This window comes from Acomys russatus, chromosome 25 (genome assembly GCF_903995435.1).
Source record: "Acomys russatus chromosome 25, mAcoRus1.1, whole genome shotgun sequence".
NCBI lineage: Eukaryota > Metazoa > Chordata > Mammalia > Rodentia > Muridae > Acomys > Acomys russatus.
The window spans coordinates 27,770,354-27,783,821 of record NC_067161.1 but is presented as its reverse complement, the minus strand read 5'-3'; the positions used below and the strand labels follow the sequence as shown (position 1 = coordinate 27,783,821).

General features: G+C 42.6%; 1 protein-coding gene across 5 annotated transcripts in view; it reads right to left on the bottom strand.

Annotated features, from left to right (window-relative positions):
* Window positions 1–1,339: 1,339 nt before the first annotated feature.
* The window catches only part of Clint1 (clathrin interactor 1), a 75,136-nt gene continuing 63,007 nt past the window's right edge, over window positions 1,340–13,468 (bottom strand). For 3 of the 5 annotated variants that reach the window (XM_051168100.1, XM_051168096.1, XM_051168097.1), the window contains exons 9-12: window positions 7,999–8,073; window positions 4,646–4,932; window positions 3,040–3,244; window positions 1,340–1,949 (exon numbers count right to left, since the gene is read on the bottom strand). In XM_051168100.1, coding sequence (XP_051024057.1) covers window positions 1,603–1,949; window positions 3,040–3,244; window positions 4,646–4,932; window positions 7,999–8,073 — 914 coding nt within the window. In that variant the 3' untranslated portion in view covers window positions 1,340–1,602. The remainder of the gene's footprint in view (window positions 1,950–3,039; window positions 3,245–4,645; window positions 4,933–7,998; window positions 8,074–13,468) is intronic. The other 2 variants (XM_051168101.1, XM_051168099.1) reach the window with 1 other exon arrangement.

Genomic DNA, 13,468 nt, shown 5'->3' with positions numbered 1-13,468 from the left:
TTCTGCCTAATTAGAAATGTTGTAGATGGGACATTAGCGAGAGCAGAGCAGGGCGGGTGTCTCTGCTGCTTCATGTTTAATTCCTGGCAGTATGGCCTGTAGGAAAGAATAGAGAAGTCATTAAATAATTTTAAATTATTTATAAAAATTACTTTGCCCAAATTATAATTATTTTTCCCCAAATGGCCTCGCGTCTAGCGGAGTGAGAGAAGAGGCGGTTCCACGTTGATTTTAATGAACGTTTTAATGTTGTATATAACAGAACATCATGAATACAATGGAAACAAAGTTGTATCAATTGAATAAAAAAATTTTCAACATAAAGTGGGGAGGTAATAATTTCATACTTATAGTATTTATTTTAAAAAATATTCCCAGCTTGAGGTTGAAACATTTAATTTTGCATTCCAAACTCTAGCATCATGATTTTCATGTGAGCTTAATGCAGAATCACAGCAGGAAAAAAAAAACATTTTTAATTAATTTCCTTTATTTGTCATTAAATCAATAAAATCTCTGACTGCTACAGGTCTCCTTTAATAATATATAGCGAACTTCTATTGGAACCATATTGCTAATGCCGTATTATACACACTCAAAACCCAAACCAAACAAATACCGTATAAAAGCTAAATGTGAACATTGCTGAGTCCTAACATTTATACTTAACTTAAGGTTTTAATGCATTTTTACCTTTCAATTTTTTGAAAAGACACCAAAAAAGATAAAAATAAATATTTTTCTCTTTTGACTGTTTCTGACTTGACTGATGGCTACAAGGACACGCATGGAGAGCAGCTTTGCCAAGTCAGTCACTGCGAAGTGCAATGAACAACCGCTCAAACACACAACACACAAGAAGAAGGTCTTCCTTCTGTCTTTTCAAGGGAACCACAGAGCAGTCCTGAAAAACAAACAGTTTCCCCAGGTCTGCACAGGGAGCCATAGCAGGAGACACGGGCAGTCTCACAGCTATTGCCCACTGTGGAAAGAGGGTTCAACTCCACGAAAACTCAGATGGTAACATCAGCAGTGCAGCTGGAACCTTGGCAGAAGTATATATATCCAGTTACCTTTGATTTAGCCATAATCACATATGTATGCCTTTTTTTTGGACAAAAATATATATTTTTATAAAAAACTGATCATCCAACTTTAATGATTTCATATATGGACTCGAGAGTGGTAGTAAAGGAACAGACCCAATCATGACAAGGCGATTGAGGGACAGAAAAATCAAGTTCCTCAGGGAAAGAAAAGTATAAAGTTAGAGAGTGAAGTGCATATACTCAGCCCGGTGCCAGTCCTCCCACAGACTACGCTGTGCCATGGGCTCTCCGACTCAGAAAGGCTTTCATGGTCTCCTCACCCTTTAAGGAGCACATCTTCACTGGAAAATGGTCCTGACTGCCTTGTGTGAAGTGCTCTTGCATTGCTTCTGAAACACCAGACACTTCACTTTAAAAATCAGCCTTTTGGTTCTTTATGAGGGTTATTTAATTAACTGATAAAAGAAAAGGGAACTGCTTAGCATTTTCCATCCCAGCATCATCACCTATTCGCAGCTACAGACGCCTCTTCCATTTGCTTCTTTACAATCTTTTATTTGCTAAAGTTGGCAAAGTTTGCAAAGGCATCTTGCTTGGGTTGCACAGGTCCAGAAGGTGTGGCCACGCTGGGCACACCCATTCCCATCGTGCCTGTCAAGCCCATCCCTGCGGCTGACATCCCCATGTTCATGTTCATGCCCACCATGCTCTGGCTCATCACTGGGGTGTTTCCCAGAGGGGCCATGCCCATGGTGCCCGACATCACACCAGGCATGTTCATAGACATGGCTCCCCCCATCAGAGGGTTGGTTTGTGGCCGGACAGGAAGCATGTTTGATGGAGAACTGAGGTTCACAGCTCCAAAGCTTTGAGTCATCACATTCAGAGGCTGTTGCATATCTACCAGAAGAAAGGAGAGAACATGACTTTAATAAATGTGCACAAAAATAAGACATGCTTTCCTGACTGTCAATTCTTCTAAACCCAATAAAGGAAATCAATTAATTTACCCTGGTTATACTCAACAAATAATTCAGTGGATGTTGGCCTCAGTCCCCTAGAGATGTAGAGAAACAGTAAGAATGGGAAACAAGACCCAAAAGATCCCCACAAAATCCACTGCTGAATCCTACCTTATCACTGTCAAAAGTCAGGATGTACCAAAAGCCTTAAAAAAGTTTGTATGTATTCTTTGACTCAGAATGTTTTATGAAGGAAAACGCAGATGTGCATAAAGCATAGAAATTTAATTCTATTTATAGTTTAAAAATCTGAAAATAATTTAAATGACTAGCAAGAGAAGTTGTGCATTGGTATAAGGGAAAATCTAAAAATCATTTTTGTGACCATATTCAAAACATAAGGGAAAAAACCCTCCTATTAATGTTGTTAAATGAGGCCAGCAGGAAACAAAACAGTATAGACACCCGCCAGGCACTCAGCTCGCTGAGAGAAGACAGCAGCCATGAGAGAGGGGCCCTGAGCTGAGGAGGTCAGGTGGTTTCGTTTCTTCATCATGGTTTGCAAAAACAGCTGTACAGTAACTCTGAAGAACACTCTCCGTTTTAGAGCACTGTAGAGAGGCCACTGCTGTAGGCATGGCAGGCAAGAGCTGCAGCACTGACCTACATCTCACTGCCTGGGCTATTAACAGTCTTGCCATGCAGTTCAGCTGTCCTTGAACTCATGAGCCTCAGAAGTGCTGGAAGCACAGACCTGCACTGCACTCAGAAGTACTTTTATTTCAGTGATCAGGGCCTTAAAATTCCTAAGTCATGTATCACACCAGAAGCACAGTATAGTCAGTGTGCCAGTGGAAAGTGTACCAAGTGAACACTAAGCATGGAGACCTTAAGTGAATACAGTTATCTTCACATAGACCCAACCCATCCCCAGTGTACGTCATCTGTTTTTACTTTAATGCTTGAAGAAGTCATGCAGTTAGGGAACAAGATATGAAAGACAGATGGAGGCATGTGAGGTGACTTACTCTGTTGTTGCATCATTGTGTTAAGCGATGGCTGCTGGGGCTTGGAAGGCTGCATACCAGGTAGTAAGTTGTCTAGGCTGATGTTGACACTGGGGTCAGACCAAGTAGACGGCAGGGTTTTGCTGGCCGACTTCTGGACCATATCTGCATTCTGGTTATAGAGAGGGTTAGGCTTCTGCAGCACTGCACTAACGTTCTGCAGAGGCTGGAAAAGAAAAGGATGCTCTAGGAACCAAGCACCGGCTGCTCAGTTATCTGACAACAACTTTACCACAGGGTATCACACAACCATGGATGCCTTATACCAATGGCTTCAATGCTGAGACACTTCTTTTTTTTTTTTTTTTTTTGCTGAGACACTTCTTAAATGGGGTCCTCTGAAGACTTTGGGTGTTATCCCAAAGCCAATGCCCAGCCCTGTAAAGCCACTATCTTTGAAAAATGGCCAGCACAATAACCAACTTGATAGTAATATAATATAAATCCCCTGAGGCCCCAGGAAAGCAGATTTATTGAATACACACCAATGGGTAACACCTAGGTATGAAGGTGGTGGACAGGGGAAAATTTATCCTTGCAAAGCAGAATGCAGGGCTCATGTTACAAAGCCCAAGCCATCAAGTGGCCAAGTCTACGTTTCCTGGCTCTGTGTCTCTACTGCCTCAAGTGAGTACCACCAGTGGCACTGGAAACACGCATAGACTGACAAAGGAGAAACTCAGGAGAAAGAAGCAGAGATGCACGGTGGCTACTAAGGATACTTAGAGGAAAGGAATGGAAGAAGAAAACTGAAAACTCTACCAACGCCAAGGGCCCAGGGAAGGACACAGTGACTGAAAGAAAGCCGCTGGCCTTTCAGTCATTTTTCTGTTTCTTTCTTCCCTTCCTTCATCCCAATACCCCCCAAAACACATTAAATCGAGTGATTAGCATCAGAAACACATCAGAAACTCAGTCCAAACTAGCAAGCTCTAGGTACAACTCAGCTTTTCCAACTCTGTTCAAATTCTAACCTACTGTTATGCAATTTGTATTTACCTCCTACATGTGAATTTAAACACTCTCACTCATTTTCCTTTATGAAAATAAAGGTTGCCCACAGGCTCAGAACAGGGCTAACATTCACCACTAACACAATGATGTTTTACAGCAATGATGTGCAGTGATACTTTGTTAAAAATAAAGCCAGAATTTATCGACTATTTTCTACAAGTCAAACAATGTAGTTACTCTCCCCACTTTTTAAAAAAACATTCCTGAATACTAATTGGTTGTGACCCACCAGATTTCAGCATATCTCTGTGCCAGGCACCATGCTTGTCATTTTAGGGACTTTAAGTAGGTAAGACAGACTTGCCCTCTAGAACACACAATTCTGTCAAAAGACACAGTGGGTGATAAGCACAAGTTATAAAACAGGCAGGGTCTCTCACCTCTGTTGCACAGTCAGTCACGTGCCACCTAATGGTGTTTAGGTCCACAGTGTAAGTGTGTGTGTGTGTGTGTGTGTGTGTGCACGCGCGCAGTGTCCTTATGCTAACCCATCACTCCATTAGACATCTTAGCAGGTGTAAGTAACAATTCCCAAGGAAAGCAGACAACTTACCTGTGATCTTGACATTGGCAACCCAAGCCCCACAGTGTTGGTGCTCATCAGAGAGAAATTCATACTCTGGGAAGACGTCATGGTTGCCTGGGATGAGCCCATAAGATCAAACAGGTCTGAAGAGTTTGAGGCAGCAGGAGGTGGGGCTAGGACTGGCTGTGAGGTGCTGATGAGTTCTACCGCAGGCTGTGGGGCACTGCTGAAGAGCTCACCACCAGACGCGACAGGGCCTGATGGGGCTTGGTTGAAGGCACTCCAGTCACCAAAGTCTCCATTCCCACTTGTTGCTGTTACCAAGACAGAAAAGGCAAGGGTAAGAATGCTCTCAAGTGCCCAGAGCAAATGTAAGCTCTACCAACTGCAACTAATTGGAGTGGATGGGAGTCCAGGCAAGTTAGCATCTACAGGCCCCAGCTCCATCTGGACACTATCCACCTTCATGAATATTACAAGAGTCTTAACAAGGTGGCCAAGAAAAGAGAACTCTCAAAGTAAAACTGACTGACCTCTTGGCAGTCTGTGCACGATACACAAAACGCACCATGAGACAACTCAACCAAGTCTGCATCAGTTAAACACACGGAGCTCAGAAAAGGAGGAAATTCTATACTGGCTAACTTCCAGCTGGGAATGAGGAGGTACAATCAGAGAGCCTCATTTTTGCTCATCATTTAGAAGGTTCAAAGAGAAATCCAGCTGCAATTTACACCCACATAATTGCCAAAACCCCAAGTTCACGATATAAAATTCATTAAGAACAAAACAGAAATCATAGAGAATAAAAAGCTAGTAAAACAAAGTATGGGCATTCAATAAATTTCTGTTAGGAGTTCTCACTCTGCTCTTGTTCCCACTGACTACACATGGGCTACACCAAGAGCAATCCTCAGTGTGCTGCCTGCTCAGTGTATTTCAGTAACAGCAAGGGGGACTCATGTCAGTTGAATCTAAAATGCGAGCTGATGGGGCTTGGTCTGCAGTCTGGCACTGAGGGGTGACTGGGTGATGACTGTGCTAAGTGCATCCGTGGGCCAGCCTAGTGATGAGCTCATACAGAGCAGGCGTTAGGAGGCGGGGCATGGCTGGAAGAGGGCTGTGCCTCTGAATGGCGTATTTTGTCCAAGGCCCTCTCTTAGCAACCTCTCTGCTTCCAATATAAGGACAGCAGCCTTTCTACCATAGGCCCACAAGCAGGGACCAGCTGACCATGGAGCCTCTGAAGCTGTGAGCCAAATAAGTTTTTTCCATGGCAGAGTCCTCTTACAGTGATGGAAAGCTAACATTTCAAGCTAGTATTTTAAAAAAGTAACCACTATGAGCTCATGCATTCCAAAGACATACTATTAAAAAGTCACGCTTGAGCTAATCGCTAGCTCCTCTAGGCTCAACTTTTAAATCTACACTGTAAAGATGGGGTAATGGCATATTTGGCACTATCTGAGGGTTGATATTATTACATTGGATTAACTTGGACAGCCCAAATGAGTTCACCACACAGAATGTTTTGTCTGGCTTCTGAAAAGGCTGCATATAGAACATTGTATCTCAAGTATACTGATTATACAAGCAAGCCGTATTTAAACATTACTTTGACTAGGCTACACATGACTCCAAGTAAATAGCCCTTTCCTTTAGGAAGGGACAAATGCATGAGTAGGGTGTGTGGCAGATGAGAAAGGGAAGAAATGGCCATTTAGGACTGTCATCTGGAAGTGTAAGTGCACAGCTCCACAGTCCTTACAGTTTGGCAATACATGTCTAGCCTGAATGGTAACCACCATAGCAATACTATCTTACAATGCTAAGTATCAGAAGAGATCAGCCACGTGATGTCTTGAAGATTAGACTCCTCTATTAATGTAGCACTATGCAGCACCCTCATGATGCTGACACTCAAGCTCTGCACCGTTTTGTCTAAGAGTGGGCTACTATCTTTACTCAGGGTTTTACAGAAACCTGCTGTTACTGTTTACAAGACACTGTGCAACCATTTTACAATTAGTTTTTGACCTTAAATGTTTTAAGCCCATTTAGTAAGGCAGCTGAATGACCACAAACTTTACCCCGATTTCCCATTTGCAGGATCCATTAAGCAGAGCATGGTGGAACTGGGGCAAAGTGTGTTGCCCCATCTGATAACTCAGTACTGAGAAGACAAGCCTTCTAGTGGGACAGAGACTGTTCAGAAATGATTAATCATTGTTGTGGGTTCAGCACCTGTGCGGCGGTGATCAGACCGCATTAATCACATGTATATGGATGGAGATGTATGAAAAGGCTGCACTAACACATTCAAGTCATTTGCACACTAGGCAACTTCATCCACACAAAATCATCAAGGGTTACCCAGGGGGCCTGTGTGACTAGGGTACCTTCCACGCTGATGTGCCCACTGTAAGGTACCAGCCCTGGAAAGGTGCTGCACTCCCAGGATGAAGCAGTGAATTACTCAACAACTCTGGTTTGGTGAAAATACTTAGAATTTATAGAAGAAGGCTGTCAAAATAATGTGGCCCACACTCAGAGCTCAGCATTTCCCCCCCTAACTCCCTGATGTGATGTTAGTCGATATAAAATCCAATCCAGGTATTTAACAGCAGCAGAGTCGATGTGAGCTCAAGAGTAACACTAACCCAGTTACCTAACATTCTGTCCCAGCCCCATGGTTTTTTGTTTGTTTGTTTATTTTTGTTTCATTTTATCAAGACAGGGTTTCCCTGTGTAGCCTTGGCTGTCCTGGACTCATTTTGTAGACCAGGCTGGCCTCGAACTCACAGAGATCTGCCTGCCTCTGCTTCACCAAGTGCTGCGATTATAGCTGAGTTACTATGCTGGTGACACTTCTGACTCTTATAGCTACTTTTTAAGTGGTCTCTCACACTGGGGGCCACCCAGATTCATGAAAAAAAAAAAAAAAAAAAAAAAAAAAAGCACTATCCCTTCCCAACCTGCAGGAAAAAGACAATATATCTCTAAAGATATAACTATCTATACAAGGAACCATGGCAGGTGGTGCTCATCCTTAGTTTCGAGATAGCTGTCCATTTTCATTCCTGGAAAACCAAGTCACCTGAGGCAAGCATGAATTACTGTGTTTTTGCTCTGGAGTAAGACTCGTGTCCTTACACTCATCCTCACAAGACTAAACAGGAATGCTGTGACTGTGAGTAGTTTTTGATGGCCTGGTGTGAGTAATATACAACTAAGTTAATTCAAGACACTGGTCCAATAAATATCTTGTGGATAAACTGAATGGGAATTAGGAATAATATATACCACAAGGATTAAAATAGCTCATTAGTGGCTCTGTGTGTGTCAACTTTTCTGATAGCTTTTCACAAATCATCTCTTACCTTGGGAAGGGAAACTGCCTGATGCAGCAGCTGAGCCAAAGTCAGCAAATCCCCCAAATAAGTCAGCTGATCCTCCTAGAAGGCAAGAGTGGAGACAGTGGTTTAAGCTGCTTGAGCTGTGGAACAATTCTAAGCAATTTCAGGAATCTTTTGCAAGTGACACACAAAGCACGCAACAGAGAGGCCCATATCCATCCTAGACACTGACCCGCTCACCTATAGTTCTTCCTGCCATGGTTCTTGGAGGCTCAGACTTTTTGACATTTTCCTCAATTCTTAAAAATTTCTAATATATAGCCGGGCGTGGTGGTACACACCTTTAATCCCAGCTCTTGGGAGACAGAGGCAGGTGGATTGCTGTGAGTTCGAGGCCACCCTGGTCTACAAAGTGAGTCTAGGACAGCCAAGGCACACGGAGAAACCCTGTCTCCAAAAAAAAAGAAAAGAAAAAGAAAATCTAACACACACACACACGAATGAAATCACATACTGTAACTAACCAGATTCAAAGTCTATACACCGTATTTTACATTTTTCCTAACTGATGTATTTTTATGCATTTAACCACCACCAAAGAATGAAAATTCCATGTCAGAGTTAACATCAGAAAAATAATTAACTGTATATCCTTTTCACAAATGGTACAGAATAAACTATGAATCAAAGAACCAAACAGACAGACAGAAACACACACAGAGCAGCGAGGTAAGGTTTGTCTTATACATTTCAAAGTTTAAAAAAATATTTATTTTTATTTATGTACGTGTGTGTTGAGTATATACCACAGGTGCCCAAGGGGGTCAGAAGAGGGCATTAGATCTCTTTGGAACTGGACTAGCAGGAAGTTGTGATGTGGGCACTGGGCACTGAATTTGGGTCTTCTGCAAGAGCATTATGTTCTTTCTTTGTTTTTTGTTTTTTTCAAGATACAGTTTCTCTGTGTAACCTTGACTGTCCTGGATTTGCTTTGTAGACCTTGAACTCACATCAATCTGCCTGCCTCTGTCTCCTGAGTGCTGGGATTAAAGGTGCACGCACCATGCCCAGTGAGCAGTATGTTCCTAACCACTCAATCACCTCTCCTGCCCCCATATTTCAATGTTTTAAAAACAAAAATTTGGGAAAAAACTTAAAGTTGGTTTGCGTAAACCCAACTTAAACAGACAATGGAGAACACTTGGTGTTCTGATACTGGCTGGTAGGTGGGGGCTTTTCCTTCTTGTTCACTTCATAAAAGATCAAATTTTTTTAGCATATGAAGAAAAAAAGATCAGTTTTTTGTTACGATCTATTTACTTATCCATTATTTGTGTGTGTGTGTGTGTGTGTGTGTGTGTGTGTGTGTGTGTGTTCCATGTACTCATGCTATGGCACACATGAGAAAGCCTCAGGTCAGGATCCAGGCACAAACTCAGGTCATCAGGCGTTGTGTAATCTGAACTACCCTGTCAGCCCTTGTTACTACTGCTAAATTGCTATTTTTAAAAAGGCAAAAATCACAGCCACTGGGTCAATCTCCTGTACACAGCTTGTGCTTGTAACCACTACAGAAGTTAAGAGATTTACTTTTATCAATAATATGAGCAACACCATTTTAAACGTTAGTGTTCTGTTTTCTTCTATGTCAATTATAAACAAAGCCAAAGATCTAAAACTTGAAGCTGTTAGCTTTATCTTTGTCCTTAAAATCTCAGCTCTTCCGAGTCAGAACCCTAGGAGCCTAGAGCAGCAGCCCAATTAGAGTGCTGTTAGTGTTATGTGAACAGTACCCTGGTTCCATCACAGCTGCTTAGCCTGCAGTGCTCAGAAACTAGCCAGGTGGGACTGCGACATCTGGGCGGCACTCAAACACCACCAGGGACAGCTTCCAACATCTGGTGCCATTTCTGAATTGTTTTATCGCTGTGAGACATTCTACCCCATCTGCCACACTCAGCTGGGTTAATTAAAGTAGACCCCTCAACCCCTCTTGGATGGGCAGCGCAACACAGGGAAGAAGAGTCCGTTTCTGATATGTGTGTGCTGCTTTTTCCTTTTAATGCACATTTGCTGGAGTCAACTACCAGCAGGAACAGCTAAGTCCTCCTCCCTCCCCACACTGCATCACAGCACTCACACACACACCCTCCAGGCAGCCAGCTATACCAACCAGGGACTCTGCACTCCTACCAACACGAATGACAGCTCATGTGGCTATTTAAAAATTCATTCAAAGGACAGTATCAAAGTGATTTCCTTTCTTTCTTACAGGTATATTGAACAAAATAAAACGCTGTGAACACAAAGAGCAGTAAGCTAAATGTGCATACTACAGACAGACAGATATTAAGAAAAGCAGGAAAATGAATGTTGCGAATAGTTAATACTTAATATTTATGCTGGTTTTCTCTGTTCCTTTTTGTTAAACATTTTGCTCAAAGTATACTGCTAACAGCACGATACATTTCTATTAACAGTAAAGGATTTCAAAACATTAAAGTTGCTTCATACAAGCAGCGACCAAACAACAGTGAGTTGTTTTATGCTGAGCCAAGGACAGAGCTTTAAATCTGAACTAGTCTAAGTTACAAAGAAAATTCATGCTGTGGAAAAAAGCAGCAAAGGGCAGATTGTAGAAGCTTTTCCTGGGGCTGGAGAGATGGCTCAGAGGTTAAGAACACTGACTGCTCTTCCAGAGGTCCTGAGTTCAGTTCCCAGGAACCATGTGGTGGTTCACAACCATCTATAATGAGATCTGGTGCCCTCTTCTGGCCTGCAGGTGTATGTGCAAGCAGAGCACTGTATACATAATAATAAATTGAAAAAAAGAAAAGAAAAAGCTTTTCCTGAATATGGTATTTCAGGTGTATCTGCTCTATCCTGTCTCCCACCTACAGGAAAACTAAGTCCTCAGCAATGTCGCAGGAGTCTGCCTACTCGCCTCCACCCACTCATGCGCCACCTGCCCAGATTCTACACCACTTGAGAAAGGAGCACTGAGAATGGGCACATATGCTCTCTGGCATGGATTTCTCTGATGCACCACAAAAACATCTTTAAATGTAAGAAGTGTTTTAAAATCAGTTTGTAAGGAGGCACGTTCCCCTCAGAGGGACAAGCACGGCGATGCTCTAACTCAATACAAGCGCCTATGCTCCAGCTCCTCCCCAGGCCACCTCTACGGAAACACAGAGAAGACCATCAAAGAGTGCAACACAAGGAAGGTGCTGCTGCCATTACTGCAGATCCCCACTCGAGAGCTGTCATTATAAATGGACCAAATCCACCTGCCTCTCCAGGGCAGCAAGGTTATTTACAGTCACCAGCTGGGAATGTCAATTTCCCAGAGCAATACCAGGAACAAGAAAAACAGAGTCAGACAGTGCATAAGCTACAATGAAAAACCCGAATAAAGGATTTAATTCAATGCATTAAAAAGTGAAGAGTTCTAATATATATAAGGAAAGTGACTAATTTTTAAATAATCAGAAGGAATGAATACTTTCACTAGGGAAATAAGAGCCCAGACCACTAACAGGCAAAGTCACAACTGGCCTGTGTGATACGGCATGTTCAAACCCAGTACTGAAAACGAAATGTGATTCTCTCCTCATCCGAGATTCCAAGGAGGATACTATACTCATCAGATAGCAGCACGCACGAGTATACTTCATTTAGAACACAGAAGAGTTCAGAAAACCTCAACTAAAACACCTGGAGTACAGAAAACAGAGAACATTTGATAAAGTAACTTCACAGACAGTGGTGTAAATCACAGCAAGTGCTGCTAGAGACAAGTGGAAGGAAAGGCCAGAAGAAAAGCTGCCCTCAACCAAAAGCTGCACAGCTTTGCCACACAACAACTACTAACGTCCATCTCACTGGAGGCACACCTGTCACCTGAGCGGCTGGGAGGCCAAGGTAGCAGGAGCAGGCATGCCGCCAGTCTGGGCTGCATGGCAAAGTCTCATCTTAAAAGCATTTTACAAATAATATTCACCAAAAATTTTAATAGTTCCCTTTGTATACTTAATTTGGGGCAAATCAGTTGTTCTCCACACTTAAAAAGTGAGCATAACTGTAACTGTCACTGTCGTCATCAGAGAAAAATACACTATCGATAACTTTCAGGAAACTGAGCTCAAAGACAATGTCCACCCAAATACAAGCTGAGGTACGGAGGCTGCCCTCCACTTCCGATCCATGTAAAAAGCAGTTAAGTTCAAATGGTAATGAAAAATTTGGACTTGGCACATTTTCAGTTCTTAAAAACCGTTTTTATGCCAGGTGCACATCACATGCCCATAATCATCAGGAAGCAGAGGCAGGCAGATCTCTGAGTTTGAGGTCAGCCTAGTCTACAGAGTAAGTTCTAGGACAGCCCAGGTTACACAGAGAAACCCTATCTTGAAAAAAAAAAGGGGGGGGGGTGAGGAAATTGGTTTGGTTTAAGATTTATTTATTATTTATACAGTATTCTGCCCACATGTGTGCCTGCCCGCCACAAGAAATTAGTGGATCTCATTACAGATGGTAGAGAGCCACCATGTGGTTGCTGGGAATTGAACTCTGGACATGCGGAAGAGCAGACAGTGCTCTTAAAACTTTTTTTAAAAAAAAAATATTTACTTATTATGTACAGTGTTCTGCCTGCATGTATACCTGCATGCCAGAAGAGGGCACCAGATCTCATTATAGATGGTTGGGAGCCACCAGGTGGTTGCTGAGAATTGAACTCAGAACCTCCAGAAGAGCAGCCAGTGCTCTTTAACCACTGAGCCATCTTTCCGACCCCTGGAAAGGAGTAAGTTTTTAACTTGAAAAAAGGAATTTAGAATATACTAAGACCTGTTAACACAGTTTTTCTAGTTGTACTGGTGACATTTCAACCTCCACTTTCACTCAAGAGACATATATCTTATGGAATAGTAAGTTAAGACCTAAATTCCTACAGGGTGGACCCATACTAAAGGAGAAGTAGGATGGTTTTCAGCATTCTATTTTTAGTTGGCTTAGTTTCTAATTTTACTCCCTATTTTTCTAGCACTGACAGAGGAAAATGCTCCCTTAGATTTAGGAGGCACTGAAACATCACCTTGGGAGACTGGAATGGAAGATAACAACAGGGCAGTTATCAAAACAGTCTCACTAACAAGCTGATGCACAGCCTAGGTTTCACAGTGCACTTTTAAATTTGGTCAGATAGTCCACAGTGATTGTAGCAGATACCGTGTAAAATGCTACAATCAAGATGTAAACACACACACACACACACACACACACACACACACACACACACACACACACACAAGAGGCAGGAACAAGGACACAGACAGTGAGCGTGGCTGATGGAGACGCTCATCTGATGGAAGACACTCACGCACCTGCTCACTCTCTGTCTGTAGGTGTAGTGCTGGAACAGCAGTCCTGTGATAAATACGGGACATCTGGCAGACCCTTACACATTCTCATGTGCAAGGGCTGATATTTA